Here is a 25,048-nt window from a genome sequence, read left to right as displayed (position 1 = left end):
GCTCAGGATCTCAAATTGATCATGGCTGCGCTGATGCTGCCATAGGATGCTAAAGGTGTTGAACTTCTGCAGCATTCTCCCACACACAATTCCGCTCATGAAGGTGAAGTTTGGAGGATGTCGGAAGAGAAACATTTTACATAATTTATCTGCAGCATTGTTGAAATGCACAATATTCTGCCTCGTACATCGCTTGCTGATTTGTGGCTTTATTGCCTCGCCTGTGAACAAACATATTCCGTTCTCGCATCAGTGTTTCTTTGATTTCCATTATCTTCCCCCACCCCATTTCTTCATGTGCTAGTATTTTGAACCGAAATCAAAGTAGGAAGAAGGGATTTTATTAAAGCCTGCAGAGGAAGAGCGAAGCGATATGTGCTTGGTAACCTGCTCAAAAGTCATTTTACATGCACATTTCTCTCTGCAGCACAGTGAATAGCAGACGTGTGAAGGCTTTTAGTGTAAGGTGAAATCCTGCCACTGTCACATCCTGCCCAGGAGCATTTGAAAACACTGGATTAGATCCCTCACTGACGCGACCAAGCTACTGCCTGAAGCACAACAAACATAAATACAGCGCGACGTGGGAACACAAGCATTCAAGAGGTTGTGAGATTCAGTGAAGCACTGGAACAAAGCAGCCTTTGGAATAATGGATGGTCTGCTGTCGAAAGGAGTCAATATCCTATGGATTTGGTCCATAAAGAACATTTGCTGGAATTTTAGCATAACCCCCCCCAGGAAAGCACTAACACGTGCTTTGAATGAAGCAAGACCACCCTGCATATTAATGCACACAAATCTCCAGTAAAGTACTTATTAGCAGGCTCTTCCTCTGATGAGCAAGGCTGCGTGTGAAATCACAGCATGAGGCTGCAGTAATGCGTGTACAGGCCTTAACGTCATAGCACTTTGTTCAGTCATTATTCTGCCAGGCTCATTGCATATTCTGTTCTTCATGCCCGATTATTACTACAGTTTAATACACAATCGGGTAATTTCTTAAATTAGGCAATTCAAAAAGCTACAGTTATGTACAAAGTACAAATACTGTACTTTGTTATTGCCTTAGTAGACCGTTCACTTACCCGTACTTTAGTATTTATATTTATGGCAACTTTCACTTGTACTTCACTACATTCCCAGAAGAAAATGTATATTTTTTACTTTTGTGCATTTCTCCTAACCATCTTCATTTTTTTGGTATTACATAATATAATTGGCTCCATAATGTGTGAAACCCAGGACCTAAAAAATCAAAATGATCAAAAGTAACCAAGAAGTCACTGACATCAGTACAAAACCCCCGCCTCTAAACCAAGAAAATAATACCATAATACAATCGGTTATGTCAAGGACAGAGTATGGCAGCGTCATTGCTATAACCCTGAAAGACTAATATGCATCTGATTTATGTTTTCCCTCAGGTGCCAACGCTTCAGCTCCTGACCAGCTGAGTTTGGCTCTTGCATGGAACAGAGTTGATATCGCCCGCAGTCAGATCTTCATCTATGGACAGCAGTGGCCTGTAAGAAACTAAATGTTTCCAAGAAGCTTTGCCTTTGCTGCTCTACCTCAAACTATACCATGTGATAGCGTAGCTAAAAAGCTTCGTCTGACTGAAACCTTTTAACTGAAATAAAGAAATTCACATTGGCATAAACTGCCATGTAAAGCTGATAAACTCCATCATGTCCATTTGGAAAAGCATCTGAAAGAAACTGATTAAAAAATACGAATACGAATACCAAGTGACTTGACGTTGTGAAGTTAGCTTCTGCCATTGAGTCGTGGAGGTTTGAAACACACTCGCCTCGAATTATTTAAATTTGCTTTCCTGCCTAATGCTATTTGGATGCAGTAGTGGAAACTGGTAAGTAGTTGTGTTAATAGCAGCTGCGTTAATGTTAATATGCATCTCCTCACCTTGGTACTGCTCAGGTCGGTTCCCTGGAGCAAGCCATGTTGGACGCTTTAGTTCTGGACCGGGTGGACTTTGTCAAGCTTCTGATTGAAAACGGAGTCAGTATGCACCGTTTTCTCACGTTGTCCAGGCTGGAGGAGCTCTACAACACGGTAAGAATAACATGAAGGTTTTTGTGGACTGTATCCCGTTACAGCCATCTTGATCCCAATGTATAATGTTTCATTCTTTTTAATTGCAGAGACACGGCCCGTCCAACACACTTTACCATCTTGTCAGGGATGTCAAAAAGGTATGAGCATTACTACCGTCATTTTAGACACAACCTATGGGAATGTTGGCTGGACTGTGTTTGTATTAAAGACCACATGAGGCTTCTTTTGATTTGCATTGTACTGTTCGTTTCGCTAGTCCTAGTTTTAACCGCAAATAGAGGCTCTTTCAGCCGGAGCTGCAGGCTGCAGTAGCTGCGTAGAGCTGTGCATGACTCTCATCCCTCTGTCGACTTCCATTTATTCCTTCACTATTTTCTCTGTTCTTTCTCGAAGGCACACAGCACCATTGCAAACAAACACCACACGAATTAAACCGTCTTTTATTCGCAGACTTTGAATTTGGGAAAACAGCTGTGGAACTGCTGTGAGGCTGAGAAGGAATAACTTCAGTGTTTGTTTTTTTATTTGTACTGTGTGTATTTTATGTGTGTGCACCTGCGTGTGTGTTAGGAAGTGAAAATGCACTTACGGCCACATTTGTGGATTGCTGTTGCATCACAATCATGTTAATTTCATCGTCAAGATGATGAAATTGTATTCAACTTGTTGCAAGATAAACTGACACAAGTCGCGTACTTTTTATGGCATAAACTACTTGATTGGAAAAGAACAAAAACTGCAATCTGAGCTTTACATTCTGCCCGTGTCCTCTTCCCAATTGAGAGTGAGCCCTCAATTGGGAGTTGGTGGAGGGGTCACCATCAGCAGCCTTCCTATCAACATGGCTTCATTAACTCGAGTGTTCCTGATTGCAATAGCAACTCATCCTCTGCTGAAAATACTGGCTGTTGCAATCACACCCTTTCCCCCTTTAACTCTATTTTCGAGCACAACTCTTCTCCAAAGTTGCCACAGTGTCTATGACAAACCTCCCACATCCCAACCTACACACTCACATAAAAAACTGCATTGCAAGACATCCATTTTAGAGATGTCAAGTACCCAATCTAACAATGTATTGATCATGTCGTATTGACAAAGATAACTAGAATAGTAGAGGAAAGACCTCTGCTAAGGCGAGGCTGCCAGGAGAATTATGTACATTTACAGTATAAATGGATCAACGGTGTTCCACTACAATGAGCCCCCACCTATTCCCAGTTCGCTATTCAAAAATAGTGTATGCTTCAGTGAGGGGTCAAAAAGAACCTCTAGACTAGGGGGTGACAATGCTACCAATGTTATGTTATTAATGTGATATATTATGAGAGTTTCTTTCGGCTTGTCCCTTTCGGGGTCGCCACAGCGTGTCATCTCAGATGAACGCGCATATATGCTTGGCACAATTTTTACTCCGGATGCCCTTCCTGACGCAACCCTTCTCAGGGAGTGGAGGCCCCAGTGGGATACGAACCCGCAACCCGTGGTTTACCAAACCAGTGCTCTAACCACTGAGCTACGGGGCCTCTATGTGATATATTATACTGTATATAAATATATATGTATATTTAAAATACAGAATTAGCTTTTTCTGCACTGTATTGTCTGTGCTTTTATCCTGGATCAGGCTGTGCCAAGGTGGAATTTTAAAATGACACACCATCTCATCCTGCACTTTCTACTTTGGCTTGAGACCAGACCTTTCCCACTCGGAAAAGAGAACATCTCGTCCAGTTTAACCAATTTTTTCGATTATTCACATACTCCGACAGTCATTGCATCTTTAAGCAACAACATTTCTTTTTTAACTTTCTCCATTAATATCGAAAGTAAACATAAGCAGCATGTTTAGCTCTTTTTTTGCTCTATGTTGCCCAAACGGTGTTGCTAACTAAAGTAGCGCTGTCATTATAAAACACATTGATGGGCTGCGTAAGTACCGCAACATTTGTAATTATGAGTGTATGTTTTTAAGAGCAGGAATGGGGGTGGGTGTAAGGTAAACTAGGAAAAAGAAAGTGTGGCGGAGCAGCGGTCGTTGTTAGAGAAAGTTCCGTGTGCTGCCTAAAAGAAACCAGTGGCTTCTTCTTTTCATTTATTACAGTACTTATGTGAATTGTGTCATTGAATGTAACAACCTGTCATCCATCACTCATTGAATCACATTGCAAAATGCCATAAACTTAATAGCTCTATGTTATACTTTCAATTTCCATTGTTTTTTTTTTTGCACGCAACACAGAATATCTGTGAAGAGACTGCATCAGCGGTGCACAATTGCGCACGTGCACAGTTTAGCGGGAACATTGGCTGATGTGTTTTTTTTTTTTTCTTGGCACAACATCCCGCGATCGACCAAGACTGCCTTGCGATCGACCGATCGCGATCGAGGCATTGCGGACCCCTGCTCTAGACTGTGAGGCGGAGACGCTAACCACTCATACAGCGTGACACAAATTGGATTCTGGCTCAGTAAATTGTGCATTTGGACCTAATGTTGTGTCCACTGATTTTAGTGTGATAGATCAGCTTTTTTGTGGAGTATCACTGAGTGTTGGTGTCATTGAAAATGTCAATTAGATTTTAGCCCCATTCCCAGAATAGCTTTTTGTGTTTGCTGTTCTTGCTCACCTCTGCAGACACTGCCTTTTGTTGATATTTTGATCCCGAGGCAGGTGTTCTTCTGCTAACTGTGGCTGAAGGTTGCTCTCAGATGTAATGTGCTCCAGTCGTTACATGGTTTGAAAGCGGAGTCAGAAACACACAGATGGGCTTTGTAGGCTGCAGCTCCTCGAGTGGAAATGGACTTCCCTGAAGAATAAATGAACAATGATGGTTCATGCTGAGTGATACTGTGCTCCGTCCTCAGCAGGGAAAGTCTTGTGGTTTTGATTGAGTTGGTGTTCTCATCTAATGTAATACAGCAAAAATTGTTCTTGTATGTTTTCTCAAGATATTTTTTTTCAATATACTATTCTTAGGTGTCGTAATCGAATTTCTGTGACGTCCTTTTGCCAAATAACCCAAGTATCAAGAATTTTTGGTTCTATCTCATCCAATCATAAATCATGTAGGGTGTGGCCCGTGTTGAACTGATTAGTCGAAAAATCCACATTGGCACTCAGCCTCAACATTAAAAATTTGAAGATTCCTAATCCCTATCCCTAATCTCATGTTCCCATTGGACAATTTAGAATGGAGTTTCAACTCTTCCCACTAATGCCGTCACTGGACTACCAACGGTCTCGGGAGCAGTGAAATGTCTGGCCAATGAGGCGGCAATGTCTTCATACGTCTTTGCGGGTCCCAATGTACAAAAATAAACTGGTGGTGGATGAGAAAGCTATTAGCCTGGATAGATTCGAGTATTTTGATCATCACTAGTCTTAAAATATTCATACCGGGGGGACATCGGGATTGACGGTGAGGAATGAGGCCAGTGGCATAAAATGAAGTTCCACCTTCATCACCAAAATGTTGTCCAATAATCATGCGTGGGAAACAACTGAATAATGAGAACTTTATTCATATCACAACACACATCAACCAACATTGTCACTTCTCTGCTTTAAGACGCCACAAGCGTGGAGAAATGTTTTCCCAAAAATGAAAGATTTGCAACGAATGCAAGATTCTCCTTTCGTATGTTAGAAGCGCAAGTGAATTTTAACAGTGGAAAATAGAAATGCCTCATCTTTGGAGCCTGACTACAATGTCCTGCCTTACAACTCACTAAGATGTGAAACACAAGATGAGACCATCTGGGTTTGTGAAAGAGAGAAACACATGCAGGACTCTGGATGGATGGATGGATGGATGGATGGATGGATGGATGGGGTGATGAATTCCAACACCTCCATTCAATGTAATGTGATGTATTTTTCGTTTGTTTGTATACTGGTCCGTGGCACAAAAAACGTTGGAGAATGACGTGTTCAATTCAACTTTCATCACAATTTAATCGACTATAAAAACTATAAAAACTCTTCAGTCATTCAACCCCTACTATGCATCTGGTGGTGTACTCGATATGACTCGTGAGATTTATGATTGTCTGTCATGACTTTTTCCAGAATAGATTGGAAAGAAAGAAAAAAAACATACACCTTCACACCACTAAGATAATCTCGTTTTTGCTGACATGATCAGAATGGATGGAAAATGTTTCAATTCTGCTCGATTATCAGTATGTGTGTGCCCCGCTTAAGTAAAACGAGATCGTATGAGGTTAAGTGTTCCATGATGATGATGACTGACTGCGGGATCCAGGTTCAGATGCAGTTATCATCTTTGTAGGGGTACTGATCGTACGTCCTTGTACTTGTAGTTACCGACAACTTATACTTTGTGACTTTCTCTATCTCCCCTCTCTCCCAGGCTAACTCTTTCTTCCTTTCTTTGTACCTTCTCATTAAGTGCTGTAAAGCAAATCATCCAGTTTTTGTATCTTTCACAACTACCCTTAAACATGCTATTTAAAATCATTTTTCACTGTTACATATTCATGGCTTGGGAATTTTGTTTGAGGCCAGACGTATAAATCTTGTCTGTCTCTCAGCCCTCGAGAGACAAACACAAGTTTAAATATGCAATCATCTTGCAATGTAAAGCACCAACTTGTTGAGAAAACAATTTTGCGCAAAGGGCTGGAAGAGAGATCTTGTCCGTCTTGTTGTGTGTTTTTCATTTCCCCTGCTGGTGCTTATCGTGCGTTCTACTCACTGACACTGTGTTCTTTCCAAGCGAGAATATCCAGGGTTCAGTTGGATCTACTTCAAGGTGAATCCATTAATCACGTTTTCTTTCATAGCCAAACTCAGTTTGATGTGGATTTTTTTGTTGTTGTTGCAGTGAGTGTGCCTTTTTAAAAGAGTTGCCAAGAAATTATTGCCCGTTAATACCGTTTGATCTTCTAGGGAAACCTGCCCCCAGACTACCGCATCAGCCTCATCGACATCGGATTGGTCATTGAATACCTAATGGGTGGGGCTTATCGTTGTAACTACACCAGGAAGAGATTCAGGACTCTGTACCACAACCTTTTTGGACCCAAAAGGGTGAGGGAATTGTTTCTTCAATCGTCATTGTTAATTACTATTTGACGGACCTAAACCATATGAGCGAATTAACCCTGATAAGTACATTGCAGATAAAGTGGATAGATTATGTATTAATAAGAACACTAATATGTCAAGGAGTGACTAGAGTATGCACCCTGGGGTAAATTTGCATGTACACTGAAATGTTGTAACTCAATGTGCTTTACATAATGAAAGGGATTTGAAAACAGAGATAAAACATTTAAAATGGGATAAAAACAATAAAAATTACAAACACAATATTTTACAAAGACAATTACAACTGCATACAGTGCAAGTAATATGATCAAAAAGTGGATATATTCTAAAAATCATGAGAAAAAAAGTTTTCAACCTGGATTTAAAAACATTCACACTTGGGGCTGTTTAATATGATGCTTTCAGTGCATGGAAGGGCATTTTGATAAAGCAATTAATTAATAATCAAGCTCTAGATAGAAACAACATCCTAGAATAAGTAATAGATGTTATTGCTAATTTTAATAGAACCTGAAAGTTTTCCAGTCTGGTGCACTGATACTAAAGGCCTGAAGAAACTCTGTGATCTGTGCTTGCCAAGGGGAGCAACAGATGCTACTGAGTGAACCATCCACACTATTTTGAAGATGTTTTGATGCAAGGTTAATTAAGGTCAAACAAACACATAATGATTTTTTTTTTTTTTTTTTTTTAGATTGAGCCTGTTTCAACTGTATGTGTGTCATTGAACTGACATTGATCATCATTATAAGCGCTACTGATACAACCGGTGCCATTCATCTTAATGACCCATCAGAATCCACTTAACAAAACAATCATTGCTGGTCCTACGCACCTTAGCTTTTGCTTTTTCTCTTTCCCACCCCTTGAACACCTGCATAATAAGATATGCATTTATGTTTAATCCCCTCATTTGGCTTAATACCCTACACCCGGGTATTATGAAAAAAGTCATATCCTGTACGTATTACTGTGTCTGAAAGGCCATCACTCTGCTTGATGGTGCACATTGTACGTTTGTGCGTTGTCATATGGCTGGGTATTGATTTGCACGTCTACTATGAATCATAAAAGCAGCTTGATGGAGGAAGATGGGGATCATGCAAAGACATAATGATGGGGAGGCAGTTCTGATTTTGCTTCTTTTTTTTTTGCCACACACCCACACCCATGTAAGCAAGCACATAAATACATGTTGACAAAGAACAAAGGCTTTAAATAGATGCAGCAATCCCACCCCCCTCAAGGAAACCAAGGCTATTTTTACCAACTGGGATGATAGCTCATGAATGCATAATGCAAACGTGGCCTTGTTTTTACTACAGATACATAGTATTGTAATAAATCCACCGATATACTCTGCTTTAACACAACCAGAGACGTTGCAGCAGTACACGTACAAGTATACGGTCTTTTCACCAACCACACACATTGCTCCGTGAAATACATCCCAAAAGGTGTTGTTCAGTCTGCTCATGTTCTTGTTGCTTTTTTAGCCTAAAGCCTTGAAACTGCTGGGGATGGAGGTGAGTGTTCTCATCATGGTCATTCCTTCACTACCTGTGCTCCTCTTCCTCCTCCTCTGAAGTGTTCTTCTTCCAAATATGTGCTGGTCTGTGTTTCATCTCACAGTCAGTCACTGTCTTCCTTTTTGTTTCATCACTGTTTCGTGGCTCCAAACAGTCAATACAGGATTCCCAATACGATACATGTCTGAGGAGCCACTTCTCACAAGTTTTTAGTAGGATTACATACAAAAAGTAATACACTAAAATAACGGGGGGAAAAAAGACTCAAAATGTCCCTTACTGCTTTAAAATGATGGGAAAATATTGTACTAAATTTAGCTCGAAAGTAAACTTTTAACCATACAGTATTGATACCAAAAATCGCAGAAGCCCGAAACCTGAGATTTGAGATTTCTGAATTTTGAGATTATAGAGCCAAGGCAGACACACACAAAAACTAAGCTTTTTTTTGTCATAAAAACATTAAATTTTGGTTTCAAGTCAATCAGTTAGATATATTTATGGAAATAAGGACTGGCAATGGCAATACATGCTAAACCAACAGACAGAACCAACAGAAAATCTAAACTAGTTTCATCGCATTTGAAAATCAAATTCAATTTGCAGAGTTCTGTATTATGAAATTCATCAATAATTGCACAGAAAATGTGTTTTCTTGCTTATCCACTGATGAAGCCTGGGAAAATATTTACATCGCTTTTTCGCGAAAAACCGTCGACCTATAAATGTGAAGCAGAGAGTGAACAGTGAACAACAACCGTAAACAAAACTTTGTTCAAGTGAATTAAGATCATCAGAAAATAAGAAAAAAAAACTTTACAAACAAACTTTAACAGCGTCAAAGTAAATCTTTCTAACTTACCTGTGGAATGTTTTCTCACAGCCACGAAACTGGCATGTAAGACAGTTAATTGCTGTCGCTGCACAGGTCATCATGGTTGTGTTGGGAGTATCAAGATGGCGGATGGCCACTTCAGTTTTGGTGGCCAATGAGCCATCTAGTCGTTTTTTTTAATTATTTTTTTAGATCAGTGCTTGCACCGTGCGCATTATGTTATGTCTGGGTTTTTTCGGGGGGCGTTCGAATTCACAACAAAGCTCAGCGTGGGTCAGCTGATCTGGCCGCGTGCAATATGTTATTTCCTTTTTTTTTTCCGGCGGCGTTCGAGTACCGATTTTCGTTCGGAAACGGTAGCAAAAAAATCTCGAAATTTTTGTTCGAAAACCGATTTTTGCGAAAACAGAGATGTTCGAAAACCGAGATACCACTGTAGTATGTATAGTAGCATGTATAATAGCTACCATGAAGTGAAACATGTCAGAGGCTAATAGTTCTAACATAAAAAAGCAGGACATGGGACAGTATATAAAGTACGTAAATACACTAGTATGATCATTAAGATTTAGTTCTTTAAAAACTACCCTGTGCATTTTGGTTTATGATGCTAACCCAGGAACTTCCATCATACCAGAATAGAATAATAGAACATATCAGTTAGAATGGAAAGAGTATTACATTTTTGCACAGTTTTCTACTAAATTCTTGTGAGAAGAAGTTGGTCTGAGCCTCACGTTTCCACTGAACTGGATGAGCAATGACTGACAAAACATGTGGTTCTGTATGAAGTAGCTGCAGTTTTCTGTGGGTAAAATGCATGACTTTTTGCCGATTTGTCTCCGTCTTGTCAGTGTGTTTTCTGCCTTTCTTCACACGTGCCAGGCAACATCTCCTTGTTAGGAATCAAGTCTGAACAGAAAATATAAAATGAGTATATATTACAGGCGGACTTCAACAAATCTCTGTCAGATACTGTAACTCAGCAATCTTCTGCAGTAATACCTGGTTTCCCTGGTTTCTTACAATATCTACGGCATGAAAGCTAGCCAGTATTTATTTCTAATTGACTAACTTGCTCAAATGACATAGTTTGAAATCGATACCTAGATAATGACCTTCTGCCATGTTTGGAAGAATCTTTTTCAGATTCTAGAAAGAGAGATGAGATTTAAATTGAGTGTTTTTATTAAACACATTCCCTAATGTTCTCCTTAAACCGATGATTGCTCCTCTTTGACACATCATGGAGAGATAAGCAACATTAAAAAAATGTACAGACAAATATGGACGAACATTCTCATGTCTTTTTCACTCATATGTAGACTTTAACTCACTGTGTGTAGAATCGATAGGGTTCAGGGCCACCACATCTGCTGTTCAGATTTATGGTAATGAGCCTCATCCATAATCATTGCTTGCAGGAAGAATCTACATAGCTGTCTATCTTTTCCTCCCCCCCCTGTCACATGTCACGGCTCCCCACCAGGACGACATGCCGATCCGTAGAGGCCGCCAGAAAACGACACGCAAGCGAGAAGAGGAGGTGGATATCGATTTGGACGACCCCGAAATCAACCACTTCCCTTTCCCCTTCCACGAGCTGATGGTGTGGGCCGTCCTGATGAAGCGGCAGAAGATGGCGCTCTTCTTTTGGCAGCACGGCGAAGAGGCCATGGCCAAAGCCTTGGTGGCGTGCAAACTCTGTAAGGCCATGGCGCACGAGGCGTCCGAGAACGACATGGTGGACGACATCTCGCAGGAGCTGAACCACAACTCCAGGTGGGCGACAGGCGCACGCCCATAAAGACGCTGACGTACCGTCTTCCCAGGAAAATGACCCGATTCCGATACCCCGAGTCCCCGAGGGATACAAGTGACATACATAGAAAAATCTAATGACATGCATCATCATTATTTAAGGAAATGCATGGGAAATGATGGTAATCACCTAGAGGGGAGCACTTGGCTTACAAAAATAACTATTAATTTAGGGCAGTTATTTTCAGTGTTCTCTTTGATGTTTATGCTTACTTTTTCTTTGCTGTCTGGCTATTGAAATACAAGTAGTAGAAATAATATCCATTCACCTGGCATTAATCTGCCCTGCTTCAAATGTATAAAATAAACCTAAATAACGTTAGATTCTGTGTTATAAGCCGACTCTCCACTTTATTGCAATGTTGTTTTGTTGTTGCCTTCGGTCTCCTCTCGAATTAAAAAATTATCTCCTGATGCCAGAGAAGTAAATAAAGGAGGAGCCCATTCTGCTCCATTCTTATTTGTTTATTGAATCTCACTGATGTATTCATTGTGGCCAAATTAATCCAAGAAGAACTGAGCCGAGCTGAAGAGTGGCATTTACTATAGTGTATGACCTCTGACATCCATTGCAAAACCTGAAAAGGGGAATTTGGGGTTTCAAAAAAAAAAAAGAAACCATTCTGAAAGACTTAGTTTGTTTTTATTATTTGTTGTGGCGTAGAGCTACATTGCAAAATACCTAGAGATGTTTTATCATTTGCCAAACTCAAGGAACTAAATATGGTAACATCCTCATGAAAACGTCCCTCAGCATGATGTCGTGTGTGTCTTCTCAAGCCATTTGTTGCGCCTCGGCTGACTTTTTTCATTCCTATCTCGTGGGTGGTTGTGTTAGTATGCAAATCTAATTTAAAATATGGACCAGATGGTCAGTGATGCCTGGACCATTTTCATGTAATCTTTACATCTTGGGACAAGGCACAATACTCCCTCTGTTCATGTCTTTATTTGTGTGTTTATGTCCTTCATGCTATTTCCTAGAGAGTTTGGCCAGTTGGCAGTGGAACTTCTGGACCAGTCCTATAAACAGGACGAGCAGATGGCCATGAAACTCCTGACGTACGAGCTGAAGAACTGGAGTAACGCCACCTGTCTGCAGCTGGCGGTAGCTGCCAAGCATCGGGATTTCATCGCACACACCTGCAGTCAGATGTTGCTGACAGACATGTGGATGGGACGCCTGCGCATGCGCAAGAACTCGGGATTAAAGGTAAAGCAAATAGAATGTATCATTTGCCCCTTCATGATTGTTTTTATCTGCATATTTCCATCCATCCGTTTTCTACCCAAGTTATGCCCTGGACTGGATTTTGTCTCGTTTTTTAATAAGCAAACCCGTACTCTTCAAGAGTGTACTTGATAAAATATTTTGGTAATCACATAATGAAATAGAATTTTAAAGAACTAAACAGGTTGTGGCGGCACGGTTGACAAGTGGTTCTCACGTGTGCTGCACAGTTCTGAGGATGTAGGTTCAAATCCAGCCTCGCCTGTGTAACTTTTCCATGTTCTCCCTGTACCGGTGTGGGTTTTCTTCTGTACTCTGATTTCCTTCCACATCCCAGATATATGCACGCTTGGTTAATTAAAGACTCTAAATTGTCTGCACTGTATGTATGAATGTAAGTGTGAATGGTCGTTTGTTTATATGTGCCCTGCGATTGGCTAGCGACCAGTTCAGGGTGTACACCACCTCTTGCCCGACGATAACTGGAATAGGCTCGAGTACGCCCGCTACTCTAGTGAGGATAAGCAGAACTGTAGATGAATGGGTTAACTCTCATTAACTCAAGGTTCTTTACAATTAATGTTTCCATCAACAAATGTTAACTGTATTCCCCCATCAAATCAAATCATATCAAATAATTGTATAGCTCACATATTGAACCATATCTTATCGCTCTACCTTGAAAGATCCATCCATCCGTTTTCTTGGACACCTATCCTCACAAGGGTCGCAAAGAGTGCTGGAGCTTTTCCCAGCTGTCAATGGGCAGGAGGCGGGTTACACCTTGAAGTGGTTGCCAGCCAATCGCAGGGCACATTGAGACAAACAGCCACACTCACAATCACATCCATTCCATGTCCATGTCATGTTGCATGTTTTTGAGATATGGGAGGAAACCGGAGAATAACCACGCAGGCATGGGGAGAAGATGGAAACTCTGCACATGTGGGTCCGGGATTGAACCTGGGACCTCAGAACTGTGAGGCCAATGCTTTACCAGCTGAGCCACCGTGCCGCTGCCCTGAAAGTTATAGTTGTTGTTTTTTTTTTAATTTTGCATCATACTAACCATCAGTCTATCATAGATGAGCTCTTGTTGATAAACAGCTTTTGGTTTGCGTAGTCAACTTTTACGTTGCATTTACAGATGTAGCACCCAACTCTATTTACGGGGATTGGTTCTCTGAAGCTATCCTTCATAAACTGATGTCGGTTTTTCATGCAGTGCCGCCTGATGGATCGAAGGTCACGGGCGTACAATGTTGGTTTTCGGCCTTGCCCCTTACATGCAGTGATTTCTCCAGATTCTCTGAACCTCTAATGGTATTATAGACTGCAGATGATGAAATCTGTAAATTCCTTGCAATTGTACATTGATGAACATTGCCGTTAAACTGACTATTTTTCTCACACATGTATTCACAAAGACCCTACTCCCTCATTGCTTGTGAATGAACAATTCAGGTAGGCTCCTTTTATACTCAATCACGGAAGCCACACGTTCCCAATTAGTCTGTTTACCTATGGGATGTTCCAAAAAGGTGCCTGAAGAGCATTCCTCAACTTTCACAATCTTTTTTTGCCACCTGTCCCAATTTTTTTAGAATGTGTTGCAGCCATGAAATTCTAATTGGGTGATTATTTGCTAAAAACAATAGTTAATCATTTTGAACATGAAATATTGTATTCAATCAAATATAGATTGAACTTAATTGAAAATCAACACAACGTCCCAACTTCATCAGAATTGGGTTTGTGTAATGGAAAAGCTCAAGCCTCTTTCATTTCATTGCAAAATACATGTTTCCCACATATAGCCGTTGAGTGTCTGGATAAACATTTTCAGGCAGCCATGGTAAAGTGGAGATGAATTCTAAATGTAGTTGTAGTTTATTTGACTTCATAACATAACTGTACTTTCTAGTTACGGCATTTGAGATGTCATCATTTACAGGCAATATCTGTGAATAAGTGGTGGTGCAAATTAAGCTGATCTCTTAAGAGAATAAGGAGTATAATCAGGCCCAAGCAGTGAACATTTTGCCCTAACTTTGTTAGTTTAAGCACACCCATCCTCCTCTGAAGCCAAAGGGAAGAGAATCACTGACCTTAATTACTAGAAAACCTTCAAACGGTGTCCCACATATTTTGCATTGAGCTTTCTCTTAAGCGTTTGGGGGCATGGACACTTTTTCTCTCTAAGCCGCAGTTTTTTTTTTCCCATTGCCTACTCAATAATTCTATGAATTTACCTCTTTTAGGGAATATGAAACAGAGCTCTTTCTCTATTATTCTGTCTGCCTGATGGGGAAAAAAAAGATACTTGGGGGTGCAGATTTTTTTTTGACAAAATTTCATGTCCTGTGGTAACAAGATGAAGGCAGATCCGGGAGGGTTGGATTCAGTTTAATAAGAGGTTGGCTTCTGGGCTGCTCGTGGTGCAGTTAGCGGGAGATGGACATTCGGGGGTGTCACACTACCCTCTCGGGTAGCCTCTCGGAGGAGGGAGCACATTGGCACAATCCAAATATTCCTTGACCTTTGAGCGTACTTCTGAGGCTCATCGAGCAGAAAGACAGCAAGCACACCACAAGTTGAATAAACAAGATGGCGTGCCCTCAGGGTGTCATGACATACTGCAAATAACGCTTTCCAAATATTGTCGAAATGACGAGGGTGCATATCTCTGAAAGGCTATCACTGCGATGTATGTGAGCATCCATTCCTGACATTGAAACTCATCAGGTGGGAGTCACTGCAGGGTATGAGTTTGCTATCTCTCACTTGACAATATCGATTTCAACACACGTTAAAGTCTGACAAATGTCTGACATATTTTGATTCTCCTGAGTGATGACAACAGTAGCACACCAGAATGTGTATTTTTTGTTGTTTATGATCAACATTTGCGCAACCACTTTGTGTGCCAACATTGAGCCTGCAGTAGTACTACAACAAAATGAATTATTTTCCTCGCTGTGGCTGGCCTCTGATGTCAGAGTCTCTCAATATTGCAGCATGTGGATATATGGACTACATACTCAGAAGCAACCCGAACCATTTTCATCATCTTAACCAATTTCAAAATGACTGACAGGGCACCCAGACTACCAGAAAATACAAAGAAGAAGAAGTGGACGTTTTGCTAACTGCTATCTTATCTAGTAACTGCGTGGCATTACTTTCAGAAAACAAAAAAGCTAACAAGGAATGTGGATGTAAACAGTGCAAAATGACAAATATGGTGAAACAAAACACCAATACAAACAAAAGTGAAACTGACATTACAGGACTCAAGAACTGTATGTTGACAATAATCCCGCATACATACACTGACAGACAAAAGGGAACTAAATGTCAGCAAACTGACTTGACAACAAGGCACACCTGGACAAGACACGAGTGGCTGGAGGGAGAAGAGTTGTAGACACAAGGAATAGAGCTAATGAAAACAGGTGGAAAGGAAATCCCGAGTTGACAAGACATCAACAAGGCACGCAAACACACGAGCTAACATGAAACAAAACTGAATGTAAGATCAACTCAACAAAAACACAGATCATGACAGTTGTAATCAATTGAAATGTGTTTAATCTGTTCCAATGCCCCCAAAACACCACAAATTTGTCTTTTTTTTTTATACAGGATGAATAGCGCTTTAATATCTAAAAAGATAATAATACTGTAATAATACTGTAATACCTGTGTTCATTAAAATAATCCAGTAGCGTATTGTATGGGGAGCCACAAAACCTGATTTCCATTGCAGGGTGTTGGTAGAGCAGTGTGAGTCGCCAACTATCATTTTTTCTGCAATGGTCCACTTCAGTCGCGTCTGGCCACATTGCTCGGAGTGCGGCGGGCCTAATGATGTTTATGTAATCTATCATTCGGTGGGTGTTGCGTCTTCACGCTACTGCTACTTGCTGCTGGCTACATATTGCCATTAAGGTACAAAATGGACAAGCTCGTTCTTATGCTTACAAATGACCCTTTGAAGATGAGTGTAAATCAGAGTGAGTGCTCTGTGCATTAAAATGCCCTAATATTCACTCTGAAACCAATTATAGGAGCTGCTTCTGGCAACTTTAATTCCTCTTCTGTCCCATTTTACCATTAAGTGCAAAGTGTTCTCGGCACTCTGTTTGGCTACTTCTGCAGGTCTGGGTGACTTCAACAAAGCTCCCTTGCTGCCACGCTTGGACTTTTTGCAAATTACTTAACAGTGATGGCCTCAGCCCAGTTTATGACCATTGAAATCACATCACTTCACATTCACTGATGATTAACGTCTGTCTTTATCTGAACTTCCATATAATAATATCTGTATCACTGCTCACAAAGGGGGTCTTCTAAAACACATCTGTAACCAAAAGCACCTCCCTCCACTTGTACCCTTCTCTCCCCTTACAGGTGATCCTGGGTCTCCTCCTGCCGCCGTCTATCCTGAGCCTGGAGTTCAAGAACAAGGACGAGATGTCGTACATGCCTCAGGACCAGGAGGCCTACTTGCAGGAGAAGGAGGAAGAAGAGCCCGAGAAGCCTGTCAAGGAGAAGGAGGAGGAAGACATGGAGTTCACAGTAAGATCTTACTGTGAGGCGCAGTACAACTCCGTGGTGAGAGAACCCACCTCAGCCCTGCATCTCAGAACCTGTGCACATATTTACACATGAAGTAGTCATGTCCACAACGAGTGCAGTTTCATTCTGCCTGCAATGAGAATTCTTTGTACTCACACACTCACAAGGACAAATCTCAAAACGCACACAACATTACCCGTTTCTCGTTGTCGAATCCAAGACATCGGTCGTGGAGTTGTAGCGTCTCTTGTGGGTTTTCCTCGTGAATGTTTCTCCTTCTATCGATTCCCTCCTCTGCCTTTCCCCGTCACCCCGTTGGTCCCTCTTGTTATCGCTTCCAATACTCCCCACGTGCTCTTTCCTTCCCTCTCTCCGAGATGAGGTACAGTACAATGCTAGCCGACAGCTGCCTCTCCCGCTTTCCTTCTGGTGACGGCTTGCTGCAGCGGACCACTCCGCATGTGGGCCGCCGAGCATGGGCAGGCCCGGGGATTTGCATTTATGTAACTGTGCGTGCCTGCTGCTGCACATTTTAAATCATCCAGAGTCTACGCGAGGACTTTCTCATAGCCACAGAGTCGCTCCATCGGCGTTTATAGACTTGGATGCCAGACAGCACTTGGGACTTTTTCCAGTTCAATCTAATCAGTTCAGGAGATATATCAGGATCCAGTTTGTGCACAGAAATCAAGAGTGGAAATTGATTTGTAATTCACAACCTGGATCTTATATTGTCCATTTAACTGATTGCATTGAAGTCGAGCACCTCTCAGCACCACTTTAACTATTTCCCATCTGCATTGAGGACAGCCAGCAAGCCGACATAAATAAATGGACAATTGCACATGTGACCCAAGAAGAAAAAATGGTTTGGGTTATGTCCATACACAGTCAGGTATATGAATCAATAAAAATGTACTTTCCACACTAATTTCAATCTCTCTATTAGTGAAAACACATTTACAGGATGCCAAATGCACATCAAAACAGCAGGGAGCAATATAAACACAAACCAATTTGAACCAATCAGAAAGCAGAAGAATGAAATTCCCAGAGAGTCAGTATTTCGGTGAAGGAAAAGGGCAGTCAAGTAGTTAGTCTTGTCAAAACTTAAAAACAGGAATAAAAAAAATACAAGTAAAAATGTGATGCAGAGTATGTGTAGTTTATATTTAGTAAGTAGGAGGGGGAGAGAAAAATATTTAGTTTAAAAACCAAAATGCCTGTGTTTATGTGGACATGACCTACAAGACACCTGCTCTTATAGGGCACATTTGCAGTTTTGTCCCGGCTTCTCACTGTAGAAATGCACCGCCAGATACTTAAGAATAAATAAAGATTACTTGTATGATCAAATAGTAGGGCTGTATAACACCAATATCTCCATTCGAAAGGTAATAATGCTCATTTTTTTATTTTTTTTTTAATATGCAGCGGAACCTTGGTTTTTGAACTGATTGTTCTCAATCGTCGGACTAAAACCAAATCAAACCAAATCAATATTGCCCTTAAAAAATAATCTAAATCCAATTAATCCATTCAAGGCACCCCAAACAATGAACAACAACAACAAAATACTAAGAACTACATCTTAACATAAGGAAAACACAAGTCACGTTACCGCAGAATACTGTGGGAGTCTACGAACCTATTTGCCGGGTTTGGGTCATGTCATAGGCAGGATTTGGGGGGTAGTTCTGACGTTAATTTCGGTCACCAGCAGAGGGTGGGATTGCCCCAAGCGGCGGCCCTTTGTGATTGACAGAGATGGATGAATTGTTATTCCATGTACACAATATTGACCAGGATACTGTTTTTGATTAGTGGTGGCACATAACAGGTATTCTTAAAAAAACGTAGGTTAACTTGCCCTTTAAACAATCTTTATTGAAGACTCTTGATGGCATATGAAAGACGAAGAGAAGGAGGAAGAGCGATTATTGTTTGGAAGGGTAATTCACCAATAGCCCTCAAAGACATCCCTCAACTCAGTTGTGCGTGCGATGTTTTGTGTAGGCCCTCGATTCCAGGAAATACGTAGCTAAGTCACGAGGGCCGGCGAATAAGTTTTGAACAGACCATCTTCATCTTCATGAAAACTGAGCAGATGCAGGAAAACTGGGACAAAATCTACGGTGAAAGAAAACAATTGAAAATTGAATTGTGAAAACCTGGGTTCCACTGATGATCTAACATAGCAGAAATAGCTAAAATAACAGTTTGCAGTTCTTCTCCACTGCAAACTACAGCTCGAATTATAAAGCCATTGCTGAAGTGACTGAGCATTATTATCTTTGTATTGTAGTCTTTCACACCGCAGCACATAGGGTTGTGTAGGTGTACCTAATGAAGTGTCCTGTGAGTGTCCAATACATATCCAGTAGATTGAATGAAATTGAAACTCCCTCAGCGGCCTGGTGTTGCGTTCACATAAAAACCATGACCCATGATAAGAATGTGACTCGTGAATCCTCTCTCATGGATTTAGGAATTGTGTCCCAGATGGAAACCAGATTTCTATGTCTTCCTCGTCTGTCTTCTATTTCTGTCCTCTTCGTGTGTCCCTGTTGTCTGAGACACAATCCATGAGTGTGTGTCTGTGTGTTGTTGTGCATCACCAGCCCTCACTCACCCCAACACTCACCTCAAATACACATTTCACATTTTGGAATGATGACATTGCCTGTGCTTGCTTCCTTGGATATGACATGTTGATAAATGATGACATTGTGTTCTCTTGTCTAGAAAGTAACCATTTATCCCGTGTGTGTTTATTCTCTCCTCTCTCGTATCCAACACTCCCATCCACCCGCTTTCCTTCGACATGCTTGTCTCCCTTTTTCCCCCCTCCTCTTTTTGACACATCGCATTCTCCTCCCACTTCCTCCATCTCTTTATACTTCCCTCCTCGTGGGATTTGCGTCCCCCCTCAGGCCATGCTGGGGAAGGTAGCCACGGAGACATCCAGGAAAAAGGACGTTGAGGAAGTTCAGAACCGCCACCGCCTCATCCCCATGGGACGCAAGATTTACGAGTTTTACAACGCTCCCATCGTCAAGTTCTGGTTCCATACGGTCAGTTTGAGGTCCACAAGCACAATGCAATGTGCTCCTTTCCTGTGTGGGGGTCTCTGATACTCCAGCAGCTTTGATTTCTGGTTGCATTTCCCTCCTTAGTGGCGCCAAGATTATTCTTGCTCTGTCATTTCTCAGCTTCCTTGGGATTGGAAAGTTTAGTGAGGACTGTCAGCAACAACATTAGGTACACCTGCACATTCTGATGAGCTCTAGCAAGTAGTATCAAAAAAGGAACTTTTGAAAGATAGCAATACAGTAGAAGCATTAAAGTTGATTGCCCTTGCAGTCATACAGTAGCAAATGCAAACTCTAAATTTGCAGCAAACTTTGGTGAGTGTCAGCATGTTTTGCTTTTATTGACTCTTCTGCAAACAAATAAATCAACCCCCCCCCAAAAAAAAATATGATTTGAAATGCGTGTTTGTGGGACTTTGTGACCGTGTGTTTATTTGATTCTTTTTTATATCACTTGTGTTGTTTTTTTTTAAGAGACATCACTGTTTGCTTATGCTTCTTCTTTCATCCTATTTCCCACCTCTGGCTATTTACTTTCCTCCCTCTTCTTTTGTGAATGTTATTCATGTTCTTGTGGTGTCTTCTCTGGCTTACCGTGACTGCTGTATGGTCCGTAGCCCTGTGATGGCAGTTTTGTCACACAACCAAGTATCCGTTTCCACGGATTGTTTTACCAATATACTTTACCATTGTTTTGTGTTGACAGAAGACAAATTGGAATAATACTGAATAATTCCGTAAAGTCTGACAGGAAGATGGATTTTGTGCTCATCTTTTTCCGACCGCACAAAGCCTAACCTATGATTTGAATATGATTTCTTCCGTTCTGCATGGTGGCGAACCACAGTCCACATTACAAGCACCATAGAAATCAAATCACTCACTTGACGACGGACGTTAATAGCGCAGCCGCAGGAGACGCATAATGGACGTTTTCAGGCCGATCGTGCAGGTATCGCAATCAGGTGTCACGACATCAAATCTCTATTCTGAGCAATAGTGTCACTTATTCAGTGAGGAGTCGTTAAAATGAGCAAGTGTCACAGCAGCCAGCACCAGTTAATGGTTGATGGAGTGGGCCAATCACCCACTCATCAAACTCGACTTAGGTGGCTATCTTTCGCTATGTTAGCAATACAACTGCTAGTCTGTTCGCACTTCATCAATACAAGAATCACTCAGTCCATCAAAGAAGTAGCGCCTGAATACAGGCCAAAGATGTAAAATTTTGACCAATCTCTCTTGCCGTGTTTGTCACTTACGTTGCTATCTTGCTATATACAGCGTGCATACACACCACCTGTTTGGGTGTTAGCATTTTACCCATTTTCATTAGAAACAGTATAAGAAAAGATGTTAAATCTTTTAACAGTCTGTTTGGCACTTTCGTACATAACATGAGTATTTTGCTACATGTTGGCATACCAACTGCTAGAATGTTAGCATCTGAGTCAATATACAAGATGTTTGTGATGTCTGCAGTGAAAACTTAACCGTAATGGAGCGATGACATTCTTACTTTCCTATTCTCCCTCCACTTATTGAAAGGATACACAAACAATTTTGAAAAAGAAACAAAAATAACAAAAGATAAATACAAAAAAAAGGGGGCTAGTTAATTTACAGAAGAACAATTTAAAAAAAAACATAATTTTTTTTTAAAAGGTGAATTTGATTTTTGCAGTAGTTACAGGTTAGTTAAAAAAATGTATTCAACTTGCAAAGATGTACGCATTGAACTATTCAAGTGTTGCAGGTTGAAGCAGTGTGACAGTGTAAACATTCAAGTGAGCAGGATTACAAGAAGATCTGGTTCACAGATTGTGATGTAATTTGTTCAGGTGTCTCATGTCGTGTCGGTAGAAGCTCTTTTTTTAGTCTTGTTGTTCTGGCTGCACACCTGCGATGCTCCTGTGGTGTCTGCCAGCTTGAAAAGTGCAGTTGACGTGTGCTGTCTCTGCTAATGTTCTGTGGCCTTTTTGCGGCGCAGCGTTTACAGGTTTACTGTACGTAGTGTTGTGTTGTGAAAGCTACCCCGCAGAAGTGTTGTGCAGTTTTAATGGCACTCAGGAGTGCCTTCCTTTCCTGTACTGTGATGGCATGTGCCAGGATGCTTTCCACTTTAAACATCATTGGAAATGATAAACATGAATATAGGGCAAGATGTAAAATCATTCTCAATTTATCTTGGGGTTATCTTGTTTCTTACTTTTCTATCTTGCTAAGGTGTATTCTTGTACGCTACTGTTTGCATATTTCAGCAGAGTCTCTTAGCAAGTTAGCATTGTCTCCATTGTCTTTTAAAATAGTCCCTGAATACAGGGCAAGTTGTAACACCCTTATCACGTGCCCTAACACTTTCTCTGCTCATATTGCTTACCACCTTGTCAGCTGCTAGCAAATTAGCGTTGTATAAATTTTTAGTATTTTCTTTCTGCTTCAGATGGCCTACGTGGGCTACCTAATGTTGTTCAACTACATTGTCCTGGTCAAGATGGACCTGTGGCCTTCCCTTCAAGAGTGGATTGTCATCGCTTACATCTTCACAAATGGCATTGAGAAGATGAGAGAGGTACTCCTCGCATGCACATTCATGTAACACATAAAGCAAAGCAAAGCAAATTTATTTGTATAGCGCATTTCATACACGAGGTAACTCAATGTGCTTTACGTGATTAAAGGCATTTGAAAACAAAGAAATAAAACATTTAAAATGGGATAAAAACAATAAAAATGACAAGATATTTTTTTAAAAAGACAGTTAAAACCGTATACAGTGCAAGTATATATTCGAAAAAGCATGAGAAGTGGATATATTCGAAAAAGCATGAGAAAAAAGCTAAGTTTTCAACCTGCATTTAAAAACATTCACTCTTGGGACTGACCTCACTCTGTTGGCAACTTATTCCATTTGTGTGCAGCATAATAGTTAAGTACAGCTTCATTATGTTTGCTTTGGACTCTGCGAACCACTATTTGACCTGAGTCAGTCGATCTCAGAGCTCAACTGGGTTTGTATTCCGTAAGCATTTCTTATGTATTCAGGACCTAAATCATCTCACATGCAGAATCCCAGTATGTTGGGAAAAAAAAAATGCGCTTCCGCACACTGAACTGATGACACAGTGATGCTTAATTCGGGAAGGTGTGTGAGCGGAAACTGAAGCCTAACATTATGTCCATGTAATGAAACAGTGAATGATAAAGAAAAGGCAAGAGAACAGAAATGGAGGCTATTTAGGACTTGGGGCAAAATAAACCAAGTGAATAAAGAGGAAAATTGAACAGTGTAAACAAATCTAACTACAATGTGTTGGGTTTTGGCTTGTTTATGTTCTTAGTGTATGAAAACCGTTCACCATGTTGTCACCTACCTTTGTTAAACAATGCCTCGAAATATGTGAACTCACACTGCCCTCTATTGGCAGTCATTTTGCCATGCATTATAATTACGCTTGTCGTTTCTAGATGTATTAACATTACTCATGTTACTGTGGTGATAGTGTTAGACTGAGCATTATCTTTCTTATCTTTCTCCATTTTAGTCTCACGTGAATGTATTTACCTGCAATTCTTTTCTCACGCATTTTAGGATCCTCCTGCGATCTCCCTTCCCAGATCTAATTCCTCTCCAACCCTCTTCTAGATCCTTATGTCAGAGCCAGGGAAGTTGTTACAGAAGGTCAAGGTGTGGCTTCAGGAGTATTGGAACATCACAGACCTCATGGCCATCCTCATATTTTCTGTCGGCATGGTTCTGCGTCTCCAGGATCCCCCGCTCATGAGCTATGGACGGGTCATCTATTGCGTCAACATCATCTACTGGTACATCCGGCTGCTCGACATCTTTGGTGTCAACAAGTACCTGGGTCCCTATGTGATGATGATTGGCAAGATGGTGAGATGTAGCTGGAGCGTGATCTCCTTCCGTGTTACGTGACATAAGGGTGGCCGATTTGCAGAATTACAAAACGTGTCATTTGTGTGGGGGGCCTGAGGCCACCCTAACTGAACATCTAAGCTCGATGTGGAACTTGTGACACACTTTTCAAAACAAAACCCTCCAGGCCAGGGTGTTTGAAGTTTTGTTTTTTTTTTTTTTCTGTGGTCCTTTACATTAGCTCTCTTTGATAACACAATCAGCAATTAGAGAGGGGGCGGAACAACTTTTTCGTGGAATTGGCGTACACTCTATGATGTTGTGGCTGCATTGAAATCAAAGCATTTCAGAGGAAAAACAAGCAACAAAGCACACGAGCTCCTGAATTCATTTCAGCCATAATTAACCTGGCAAGCCAGATGGTTTGTGGGAAAGAGAGGGAAACTTTTGAAAAAGCCGCACACACGCAAAACTTGTAAGGTCATTTAGAAGACATTGTGGGCTCTAATCAGATCGCGTACAAGGGTAAACCACACAGTGCTCACTTTGAAAAGCATGGTATCGCTTTTTCAAGCCACTTGGCAGGAGTGTCAAAACAAACATCCTTCATAGCCAGAAAACAAAGATCTGAGCAGTATACAGTATTATAAACCCAAAATAAAATGCATGCATGACACTTCCAAGGCAGTGGAGAGCAAAGCTTTTTTGCATATGCATTTTGCGCTTTAACATTCTTATCTATGCAATATCCAAGTGTAAAAAGTGAAACTTTGGATCATAAAAAATTTTAAATGGTCTGACGCGGTGTCAAATGTGTTTACATAATGATCGAGCCCTTCAGCAAATCGCGCAAATCTGTGCATAAATTGCGCTGAAATTGTAATTGGAACTGAACTGTAATTGCACATAGATGCCACAAAAT

General features: G+C 41.0%; 1 protein-coding gene and 1 long non-coding RNA gene across 8 annotated transcripts in view; one reads left to right on the top strand and one right to left on the bottom strand.

Annotated features, from left to right (window-relative positions):
* Positions 1-25,048, top strand: part of trpm3 (transient receptor potential cation channel, subfamily M, member 3) — a 69,742-nt gene that overhangs the window by 28,020 nt on the left and 16,674 nt on the right. For 2 of the 4 annotated variants that reach the window (XR_009794520.1, XM_061816500.1), the window contains 12 exons: positions 1,428-1,528; positions 1,942-2,076; positions 2,166-2,216; positions 6,823-6,858; positions 6,996-7,136; positions 8,654-8,683; positions 11,011-11,303; positions 12,327-12,555; positions 16,987-17,190; positions 20,088-20,228; positions 22,690-22,818; positions 23,893-24,144. Coding sequence is in view for 3 of the 4 variants with exons in the window: in XM_061816500.1 (XP_061672484.1) it covers positions 1,428-1,528; positions 1,942-2,076; positions 2,166-2,216; positions 6,823-6,858; positions 6,996-7,136; positions 8,654-8,683; positions 11,011-11,303; positions 12,327-12,555; positions 16,987-17,190; positions 20,088-20,228; positions 22,690-22,818; positions 23,893-24,144 (1,742 nt within the window). In the remaining variant the exon portion in view is untranslated. Of the gene's footprint in view, positions 1-1,427; positions 1,529-1,941; positions 2,077-2,165; positions 2,217-6,822; positions 6,859-6,995; positions 7,137-8,653; positions 8,684-10,867; positions 10,913-11,010; positions 11,304-12,326; positions 12,556-16,986; positions 17,191-20,087; positions 20,229-22,689; positions 22,819-23,892; positions 24,145-25,048 lie in introns of those variants that run through there. The other 2 variants (XM_061816499.1, XM_061816501.1) reach the window with 2 other exon arrangements.
* LOC133499031 (uncharacterized) lies at positions 16,991-24,715 on the bottom strand. 4 transcript variants are annotated; one of them, XR_009794522.1, is made up of 5 exons: positions 24,112-24,715; positions 23,812-24,032; positions 17,351-19,284; positions 17,205-17,284; positions 16,991-17,116 (listed from the first exon to the last, which is right to left on the bottom strand). It is a non-coding gene; the product is annotated as an uncharacterized LOC133499031 (long non-coding RNA). The 4 variants fall into 4 exon arrangements; XR_009794524.1 differs by having other exon boundaries at positions 17,205-19,284; positions 23,812-23,895; positions 23,968-24,032; positions 24,112-24,714; XR_009794521.1 differs by having other exon boundaries at positions 17,205-19,284; positions 24,112-24,714.

This window comes from Syngnathoides biaculeatus, chromosome 4, assembly GCF_019802595.1.
Source record: "Syngnathoides biaculeatus isolate LvHL_M chromosome 4, ASM1980259v1, whole genome shotgun sequence".
Taxonomy (NCBI): Eukaryota; Metazoa; Chordata; class Actinopteri; order Syngnathiformes; family Syngnathidae; genus Syngnathoides; species Syngnathoides biaculeatus.
Note: the sequence above shows the minus strand (reverse complement) of the source record. Positions and strands in the feature narration are given on the sequence as shown.